The sequence below is a fragment of the Oncorhynchus kisutch genome, unplaced genomic scaffold (genome assembly GCF_002021735.2).
Source record: "Oncorhynchus kisutch isolate 150728-3 unplaced genomic scaffold, Okis_V2 scaffold999, whole genome shotgun sequence".
NCBI lineage: Eukaryota > Metazoa > Chordata > Actinopteri > Salmoniformes > Salmonidae > Oncorhynchus > Oncorhynchus kisutch.
The window spans coordinates 64,660-75,566 of NW_022262944.1; the positions used below are offsets into that span (position 1 = coordinate 64,660).

The 10,907-nt window shown below is 42.0% G+C and overlaps 1 protein-coding gene across 2 annotated transcripts; it reads left to right on the top strand.

Annotated features, from left to right (window-relative positions):
- The first annotated feature begins 399 nt into the window (after positions 1-399).
- LOC116364132 (zinc finger protein 664-like) lies at positions 400-10,675 on the top strand. 2 transcript variants are annotated; one of them, XM_031817357.1, is made up of 2 exons: positions 400-1,118; positions 9,299-10,675. In XM_031817357.1, exons 1-2 carry the CDS (start codon positions 689-691, stop codon positions 10,072-10,074), a joined length of 1,206 nt encoding a protein of 401 aa, XP_031673217.1. In that variant the 5' UTR covers positions 400-688; the 3' UTR covers positions 10,075-10,675. The 2 variants fall into 2 exon arrangements, with proteins under 2 accessions (XP_031673217.1, XP_031673216.1); XM_031817356.1 differs by having other exon boundaries at positions 9,296-10,667.
- Positions 10,676-10,907: the final 232 nt, after the last annotated feature.

A 10,907-nucleotide genomic window follows, 5' to 3' on the forward strand; every position in this document is an offset into this window, starting at 1 on the left:
GTATATTCTCACAGTTTGGTTAAAACTATAATCCTTTTTTTTTTTTTTTACCAAAACAGTGGCGGGGTAGCGACTTGTTATTGGTTGAACTGCAGATTTCCCCTGTAAAGTAATAAAATGCTCTCATCGAGATAAAAACTCCGGAGGTGAAAACATAACAAACAACAACAACAACAGATAATTGTTTCTAACACATTATCTTTTCAAAACAGGATTTATTAATTATGTACATATTCATATTCAGCTTCTACATCTGTGTAAAGGTACTTAGAAGTAAGAGAAAACATATCTGGTTATTTGCCAATAATTTTTTTGTGAAGTTGGTTTTCCAGAATGTTTCATTTAATTGAACAGCGTTACCCACTCCAGTCAGCAGATGGCGACGTGTCTTTCAGGTGATGCCTCTTGGTGACGTGTATTCTAGTGGACGGGGCTTCTTCAACAACAACACGGCTACTGATTCAACCACTTCGCTAGCTTGCAAGCAAACACAAAACCTAAACATTGAAGCTCTTTCGACCATTTGTGTTAATATGAATCTCAGTGTTTTAAACACAATTCTGTTTATATATATACACTCCTTAACTTACATGCAATTTGCTTGTTTACTTAAATAAGCATATTTGTTAAATTCGTACTGAGTTTAGCACTAGGCTAGTTGCTAATGCTAACTAGCTAGCTAGCTAATATGAGTTCACTAAGCTACTGCCCCCTTGCTAAAGAAGAGGTCTGCTGGACGGAGAAAGAAGCTCTGGGGCTGAACATTATTGTAAAAGAAGAAGAGGAGAATATTACAGTGAAAGGAGAGGAAGAAGCTTTCAGAATAAAACAAGAGGAAGAAGAGGCTGTTGTAGGGAAAGAAGAGAAGGAACCTTTTGGAGTGAAAGAGGAAGAGGGGATAGAGGCTGTCACAGTGGAAGAGGAAGAGGAGGATGTAGAAGCTTTCAGAATGAAAAAGGAGGAAGAGGCCATAACATTGAAAGAAGAGAAGGAACCTTTTGGAGTAAAAGAGGAAGAGGAGGCTATCTCAATAAAAGAGGAGGAGGAAGATGTTTTGGGAGTGACAGAGGAGGATGAAAATGGAGAGGAGGAAGAGACTGAAAATCCTGTTAACACCAGTGAGTATTGTCTTAAAAACAGGGGACACAAGCTCTGCAGTTGTTGAACTAGGCTGTGTGTTTTTAAAGGAACTTTTAAAGGAGCATTCTACTGAATATGTTGTTCAGTACTGTAGGAATTGTTAAAGGAGAAGATGGCCAATGGTACATGCGTGTTTTGTTTAACTCAATTCTGTGGCCAACAGCCCTAGCCATTGATTCTAGGATAATTATAAAAGCCCAATGAGCTTAGTTCAACTGTCGTACCCCAGGGGTAGGCCTATTTACTTTTGAGTCATTTAGCAGACACTCTTATCCAGAGAGACTTGCAGTACTGAGTCATTTAGCAGACAATCATCTCCAGAGAGACTTACAGAAATAGCCAAATTCACTAATTTGAAGTGGTGTCCACATACTTTTGTATAAACAGTATATCTTAGATTAATTCTGACCATTTTGAAGAAATGTATACTGCCTCCGGCATCTCAAGATGGACAAACAGTACTATTGCAGTTTTAGGCTACTCTCCTTAATAGTACTTATGTGAGCACACTCGTTAGGTTCGCCAGCCGAACCGAAGCATGTGGAAGGCTTTTGGGGTGGTCAGGCAGCCTAGCGGTTAGTGTTAGGCCAGTAACCGTAAAGGTTGCTAGATCGAATCCCCGAACTGACAAGGTAAAAAACATCTGCCGTTCTGCCCCTGAAACAAGGCAGTTAACCCACTGTTCCCCTGGTAGGCCATCATTGTAAATAATAATTTGTTATTGACTGACTTGCCTAGTTAAATAAAGGTAAAATAATTTAGACATTTTTTAAAATAGCGATATTAACGCTTTGTCCGCTAGCACAAATAAAAAAAATAGTCAGACAACAGAGGAACGAGATAGGCAAATCATCTAGTTAACTATTTAGCTATTAGCGTCAAACCAAATGTTATTGGTCACACGCACCAAATACAACAGGTGTGTAGACCTTAGTGAAATGCTTACTGACAATACATTGACATGTATTAATGTCAATGTCTTGTCCCCACTGTCCTAAAATAATTTACCACCTGCACTCGTGTTTAACCGCAAATTGGCCCGACACGCAGCAGCCAATACAGTTGTTGTCATACCTAATTGTCATACCTGAGTAAAAGATACCTTAATTAAAATGGCTCAAATGGAAAAATACGAGAGAAATAAGCCAAGAAAGTATTTGGTTTTAAAAATACTTAAGCTTGGGAGAGGCGAAGGTAGAGTCATGTGTCCTCTGAAACATGACCCGCCAAACCGCGCTCCTTAACACCCGCCTGCTTAACTCTGCACCAATGTGTCAGAGAAAACACAGTTCAACTGACGACCGAAATCAGCCTGCAGGCGTCTGACCCACCACAAGGAGTCACTAAAGAGCACAATGTGCCAAGTAGCGCCCCAGCGGATCAACAACATTGTAGTTACTCCACAACACTAACCTAATTGACAAGTAAAAGTAGGAAGCCTGTACAGAATACAAATATTCCAAAACATGCATCCTGTTTGCAATAAGGAACTAAAGCAAAACTGCAAAGAATGTGGCAAAGAAATGAACTATAGTTTTATTTATTTAACCTTTATGTAACTAGGCAAGTCAGTTAAGAACAAATTCTTATTGACAATGACGACCTACCAAAAGACAAAATGCCTCCTGTGGGGACGGGGGCCTGGGATTAAAATAAATAATAAATGCAATATAAATAGGACAAAACACACATCACAACAAGAGAGAGACAACACTACATAAAGAGAGACCTAAGACAACAACATAGCAAGGCAGCAACACATGACAACACAACATGGTAGCAACATTATTGGGCACAGTCAACAGCACAAAGGTCAAGGAGGTAGAGACAACAATACATCACACAAAGCAGCCACAACTGTCAGTAAGAGTGTCCATGATTGAGTCTTTTAATGAAGAGATGGAGATAAAACTGTCCAGTTTGAGTGTTTGTTGCAGCTCGTTCCAGTCGCTAGCTGCAGCGAACTGAAAAGAGGAGCGACCCAGGGATGTGTGTGCTTTGGGGACCTTTACCAGAATGTGACTGGCAGAACGGGTGTTGTATGTGGAGGATGAGGGCTGCAGTAGATATCTTAGATAGTGGGGAGGGAGGCCTAAGAGGGTTTTATAAATAAGCATCAACTATTGGGTCTTGCGACGGGTATACAGAGATGACCGGTTATCAGAGAGGTATATGCAGTGATGTGCAGTGATGTGTCCTATAAGGAGCATTGGTGGCAAATCTGATGGCTGAATGGTAAAGACCATCTAGCCGCTTGAGAGCACCCTTACCTGCTGACCTATAAATTATGTTTCCGTAATCTAGCATGGGTAGGATGGTCATCTAAATCAGGGTTAGTTTGGCAGCTGGGGTGAAAGAGGAGCGATTACGATAGAGGAAACCAAGTCTAGATGTATCTTTAGCCTGCAGCTTTGATATGTGCTGAGAGAAGGACAGTGCGCCGTCCAGCCATACTCCCAAGTACTTGTATGAGGTGACTACCTCAAGCTCTAAACCCTCAGAGGTAGTAAGAACACCTGTGGGAAGAGGGGCATTCTTCTTACCAAACCACATGACCTTTGTTTTGGAGGTGTTCAGAACAAGGTTAAGGGTAGAGAAAGCTTGTTGAACACTAAGAAAGCTTTGTTGTAGAGCATTTAATGCAAAATCCGGGAGGGGCCAGCTGAGTATAAGACTGTATCATCTGCATATAAATGGATGAGAGAGCTTCCTCTGTCTGAACTATGCTGTTGAAGTAAATTGAGAAGAGTGTGGGGCCTAGGATGGAGCCTTGGTGTACTCCCTTGGTGACAGGCAGTGGCTGAGACAGCAGACTTTCTGACTTTATACACTACCCTCTTTGAGAAGGGTAGTTAGCAAACCAGGTCAAAGACCACTAAGAGACACCAATACTCCTTAGTCGGCCCACAAGAAGGGAATGGTCTACCGTATCAAAGGCTTTGGCCAAGTCAATAAAAATAGCAGCACAACATTGCTTAGTGTCAAGGGCAATGGTTACATCATTGAGGACCTTTAAGGTTGCGGTGACACATCCATAACCTGAGCGGAAACCAGATTGCACACCAGAGAGAATACTAAAGACATCAAGAAACCAGTCGAGAAACCAATTGACAAGTTTTTTCAACAATTTTGATAAACAAGGGAAAATAGAAATAGGCCTATAACAGTTAGGATCAGCTTGATCTCCCCCTTTAAATAAAGGACTAACTGTAGCTGCCCTCCAAGCAATGGAAACCTCCCCAGAGATGAGAGACAGGTTAAAAAGGTTGAAGATGATAGGGGGCAGCAACCTTAAAGAAGAAAGGGTCCTGAATACGATGTGTTATGTTTGGGGCAAATCCAATACAAAGCTCTTAGAGATGTACCTAGAAAGACTCACAGCTGTAATCACTGTCAAATCCAATACAAAGCTCTTAGAGACGTACCCAGAAAGACTCACAGCTGTAATCACTGTCAAATGTGATTCTAACATGTATTGACTCTGGGGTGTGAATACTTAAGTAAATGAGATATTTCATTTTTAATAAATTTGCTAAAAATGTCAACAGAAAAATAACTTCGTCGTTATGGAGTATTATGTGTAGATAGATGGGTGAGAGAAATCATATTTAATCCATTGAATTCAGGCTGTAATACCACAAAATGTGGAATAAGTCAAGGGGTGTGAATACTTTTTGAAGGCACTGAACACAATCCATGTTTCAATTGTCTCGAAGCTTATAAATCCTTCTTCCCCCCCCCTTCATCTACACTGATTGAAGTGGATTTAACTAGTGACATCAATAAGGGGATCATAGCTTTAACCTGTCTCCATCAGTGACATCAATAAGGGGATCATAGCTTTAACCTGTCTCCATCAGTGACATCAATAAGGGGATCATAGCTTTAACCTGTCTCCATCAGTGACATCAATAAGGGATCATAGCTTTAACCTGTCTCCATCAGTGATATCAATAAGGGGATCATAGCTTTAACCTGTCTTCCCCCCCCCCCTTCATCTACACTGATTGAAGTGGATTTAACTAGTGACATCAATAAGGGGATCATAGCTTTAACCTGTCTTCTCTCCCCCCCCCCTTCATCTACACTGATTGAAGTGGATTTAACTAGTGACATCAATAAGGGGATCATAGCTTTCACCTGGATTCACCTGGTCCGTCTGTCATGGAAAGAACGTTTCTAATGTTTTCTTCCTCTGTGTATGTGACAGATATGAAAATCTCTGTTGGAAACGTACAGGGGCAGTAGGAAGCTTTTTAGGCTGACCAAATTCACATAGAAATATAGTCCATTCTCATTTAAAGCAAGTCTAAGAAGCTGTAGATCTGTTCGACATTATCTATTTCTATGCTTCCTCGCTCTTAAGTTTAGCTTTTGCTCGTTTTACTTTCGGGGTTTCGCACAAAAGCTTCGAACAGCTGAAAATACTATATTTTTAGTTCATGAATATATGTTTCACAGCGGTTTTAGATGCTACAATGATCCTCTACACTATTCATCGACTTGTTTTGCCACAAACTGAAATTCTGCCACCAGAATTCTGCCTGTTGTGCCTTTTAAGAAAAGGGTAAATGTAAAGCTGCAACAACTAGGATGGGTTGCTAATATGTCTAGGATTGTGACTGAGGCAGTCTTTATAAATGCTGGTTTCACTGACATATGAGGCAGTCTTTATAAATGCTGGTTTCACTGACATGAGGCAGTCTTTATAAATGCTGGTTTCACTGACATGAGGCAGTCTTTATAAATGCTGGTTTCACTGACATATGAGGCAGTCTTTATAAATGCTGGTTTCACTGACATATGAGGCAGTCTTTATAAATGCTGGTTTCACTGACATGAGGCAGTCTTTATAAATGCTGGTTTCACTGACATATGAGGCAGTCTTTATAAATGCTGGTTTCACTGACATGAGGCAGTCTTTATAAATGCTGGTTTCACTGACATATGAGGCAGTCTTTATAAATGCTGGTTTCACTGACATATGAGGCAGTCTTTATAAATGCTGGTTTCACTGACATGAGGCAGTCTTTATAAATGCTGGTTTCACTGACATATGAGGCAGTCTTTATAAATGCTGGTTTCACTGACATATGAGGCAGTCTTTATAAATGCTGGTTTCACTGACATATGAGGCAGTCTTTATAAATGCTGGTTTCACTGACATGAGGCAGTCTTTATAAATGCTGGTTTCACTGACATGAGGCTGTCTTTATAAATGCTGGTTTCACTGACATGAGGCTGTTACGGCTTTCTAGTTGTGATGAAGGAGAGTCGGACCAAACTGCAGTGTGTCGATTGCGATCCATATTTATTAACAAAACGTAAACACGACTAAACACTAAACACTACAAAACAATAAACGTAAAGAAAACCGAAACAGCCTATACTTGTGTAACCTAACACGTAGACAGGAACAAAGACACTAAGGACAATCACCCACGACAAACTCAAAGAATATGGCTGCCTAAATATGGTTCCCAATCAGAGACAACGATAAGCACCTGCCTCTGATTGAGAATCACTCCAGACAGCCATAGACTTTGCTAGAAAACCCCACTAGCTACAATCCCAAATATATACACACCAAAACCCCAAGACAAAACACACCACAATACAAAAACTCCATGCCACACCCTGGCCTGACCCAATACATGAAGAAAAAACACAAAATACTTAGACCAGGGCGTGACAGAACCCCCCCCCCCCTAAGGTGCGGACTCCCGAACGCACCTCAAAACAATAGGGAGGGTCCGGGTGGGCGTCTGTCCATGGTGGCGGCTCCGGCGCGGGACGTGGACCCCACTCCTTTAATGTCTTAGTCCCCTCTCCCTTCGTCCCTGGATAGTCCACCCTCGCCGCCGACCATGGCCTAGTAGTCCTCACCCAGAAACCCACTGGACTGAGGAGCAGATCGGGACTGAAGGACAGCTCGGGACTGAGGGGAAGCTCGGGAGTGAGAGACAGCTCGGGAGTGAGAGAAAGCTCGGGAGTGAGAGAAAGCTCGGGAGTGAGAGAAAGCTCGGGAGTGAGAGAAAGCTCGGGAGTGAGAGAAAGCTCGGGAGTGAGAGAAAGCTCAGGAGTGAGAGAAAGCTCAGGCAGGTAGGTAGATCTACCAGATCCTGGCTGGTTGGCAGATCCTGGCCGACTGGAAGAGTCTGGCAGATCTGAAAGAGTCTGGTCGACTGGCAGATCTGGAAGAGTCTGGTCGACTGGCAGATCTGGAAGAGTCTGGCTGAATGGCAGATCTGGAAGAGTCTGGTCGACTGGCAGATCTGGAAGAGTCTGGCTGAATGGCAGACTGGCGGCGCTGGGCAGACTGGCGGCGCTGGGCAGACTGACGACGCTGGGCAGACTGGCGGCGCTGGGCAGACTGACGACGCTGGGCAGACTGGCGATGCTGGGCAGACTGGGGGCACTGGCGGCGCTGGGCAGACTGGCGGCACTGGCTGCTCCATATAGGCTGACAGCTCTGGCGGCTTCTTACAGACTGACAGCTCTGGCGGCTCCGTGCTGACTGGCAGCCCCTTGCAGACTGGCAGCCCCTTGCAGACTGACAGCTCCTTGCAGACTGACAGCTCCGTGCAGACTGACAGCTCCTTGCAGACTGACAGCTCCGTGCAGACTAACAGCTCCGTGCAGACTGACAGCTCTGTGCAGACTGACAGCTCCGTGCAGACTGACAGCTCTGGCTGCTCCATGTAGACTGGCAGCTCCTTGCAGACTGGCAGCTCTGGCTGCTCTATGCAGACTGACAGCTCTGGCTGCTCCATGTAGACTGGCTGCTTCATGCAGACTGGCAGCTCGGGCTCCTTCATGTAGACTGACGTCATACACGTGGTCTGTAGTTGTGAGGCCTGTTGCCAAGTTCCCTACAACTATGTTGGAGGGGGCATTATGGTAGAGAAATGAACATTCAGTTCTCTGGTAACAGCTCTGGTGGATATTAAAGTAAGCATGCCAATTCCACTCCCCCTCAAAATGTCAGACATTTGTGGTATTGTGTTGTGACAAAACTGCACATTTTAGAGTGGCTTTTTATTGGCCCCAGCACAAGGTGCACCTGTGTAATAATCAAGCTGTTCAATCAGCTTCTTGATTTGCCACACTGTCAGGTGGATGGATTATCTTGGTAAAGTAGAAATGCTCACTAACAGGGGTGTAAACAAATTTGTGCACGACATTTGAGAGAAATAAGCTGTTTGTGCGTATGGAACATTTCTGGGATCTTTTATTTTTAGCTCATGAAACATGGGACCAACACTTTACATGTTGTGTTTATATATTTTTTGAGTTGCATAGTTGTTAGTCTGAGTAAATAGGGGTGCTATTTTTTCCCAGAATGTTAAATACAATTCTATGGCAAAGCAGTCTGGTGCTTTTCTCCACGTGAATGTTTTAAACGTGTCTAGTATTTTTGGGGGGGAGGGAGGATCATTTTTTGTCTGCTGATAGTTGCTTCAGGGGTATTGAGTCTAATAATGCCGTAGGATCAGTCCAACGGTTGTTTAATTCAGATTTATATCGATTTTCATAGACGCTTTTAAAATTGTCATTAATACCATCACTAGTCTATTTATCCATTAGGTCTAATACATGTATCCTATACTGACTAGTCTATTACATGTATCCTATACTGACTAGTCTATTACATGTATCCTATACTGACTAGTCTATTTATCCATTAGGTCTAATACATGTATCCTATACTGACTAGTCTATTACATGTATCCTATACTGACTAGTCTATTACATGTATCCTATACTGACTAGTCTATTTATCCATTAGGTCTATTACATGTATCCTATACTGACTAGTCTATTACATGTATCCTATACTGACTAGTCTATTTACCCATTAGGTCTATTACATGTATCCTATACTGACTAGTCTATTTATCCATTAGATCTATTACATGTATCCTATACTGACTAGTCTATTACATGTATCCTATACTGACTGTCTATTTACCCATTAGGTCTAATAAATGCACAACACCACTAAGTTTAATAGTGTTTTTATTAGCTTACAAAGCACTACAGCCACTCTGTGATGACAAGCTCTAGTCTAGATTAAACCTCATAGGAAGACTGTTATTATGTGGAGGTTTCATTGAGGTCTCTCTGTTTAACTAAACTCTCTGTTTGTCTTCAGCAGGGGAGAGACCAGACACAGACTCTCACTGTGACAGCTTGAAGAGTGCTTCGGGGGAACCAGACCCAGAGACGTCCAAACCAGAAAGACGACGACACTGCTCTCAGTGTGGAAAGAGTTTTAGCTGGTTTGGGAACCTGAAACGACATGAGAGGACACACACAAAGGAGAGACCCTACCAATGCATTCAGTGTGGAAAGAATTTTAATTCATCAGAATATATGAAAAAACATGAAAAAATACACTCTAAGCCTTACCACTGCTCCCAGTGTGAAAGAAGTTTTACCCAACGGGGGGACCTGAAATCACATGAGAGGACACACACAGGAGAGAAGCCTTACCACTGCTCACAGTGTGAAAGGAATTTTTTCTCATCGGGGTCCTTGAAAAGACATGAGGGGACACACTCTGTGGAAAAACCTTTCCACTGTTCTCATTGTGAAAAGAGTTTTAGGAATTTATGGAACCTGAAAGAACATGAGCAAAGACACACAATGGAGAAGCCTTTCCAATGCTCCCACTGTGGAATTAAATTTACATGGTTTCAACAACTTAAAGAGCATGAAAGAATCCACATTGTAGAGAAAAGTTATCAGTGCCTCCGGTGTGGAAAGATATTTATGCAGTTAGGGCACCTGAAAGTCCATGAGGTAACACACACAGGGGAGAAGCCATACCAATGCTCCGAGTGTGGAAAGAGATATAGCACCTCACATGGACTTAAAAATCATCAGAAAACACACATTGTGCTCCCACAATTGTCTCATATTTTTGACTGAGAATGTGTTTTTGTTTTTGATATACATGAAATCTAATTATAGAAATTGGACTCAAAAATACATTTGTATGATTTATTTTTTGTTTTAAAATATAAATTGAATATGGAGTGAGTAAGTGCATGGCTTTCCCAGATTTCTATGACGTATAATTAATTACAATATGAGTGAAATCATTTTCCAAATAATGGTAATTAAGTATATTAAAAAAGGTAGCTTTTCTGTGTTGGAACGGTGTGCGTATCCAGACTACAGAATGTTGTGGGCGTATACAAGTCATTAAAGGGATACTTTGTGATTTTGGCAACGAGGCCCTTTATCTACCTCACCAGAGTCCGATGAACTCGTGGATATTATTTTTTAGGTGTCCAGTATGGGGGAAGTTTGAGGTAGGTTTGTGAGTCAGTGCTAAGAAGATGGAATAGATGAATCCACTCATTTGAAGGGGTAATCTTACATACACTATATATACAAAATGATGTTGCATATCTTAACCCATATTCCCACTATTGATGAATAATATGATGTAGGCACTGAAACAGTTGTTCCATCCCCGAGCCCAACGTGCCCAACGTGCCCAGTTCAATAAATAAATAAAGGAGAAGACTTCATGTGTTTTTTTGTTATTTAACCTTTTACTTAACTAGTCCGTTAAGAACAATGACGACCTACACCGGCCAAACCCGGACGACGCTGGGACAATTGTGCGCCGCCCAATACAGAAAAATGGTGTGTATGGATAAAACTATACTAATCTATAAACAATCCTACCCTTAAGAGAAGCATTTCAGAAACAAATCTTACTCGCTTTAACAGAATCCAGCCCTTTGATGCAA

What these genes read in the sequence shown, in the direction of transcription:
- LOC116364132 (XM_031817356.1), top strand. Translation starts at nt 689, where the DNA reads ATGAGTTCACTAAGCTACTGCCCCCTTGCTAAAGAAGAGGTCTGCTGG. An exon ending in TGAAAATCCTGTTAACACCA is followed by an intron (nt 1,119 to 9,295) that starts GTGAGTATTGTC and finishes GTTTGTCTTCAG; the next exon opens with CAGGGGAGAGACCAGACACA.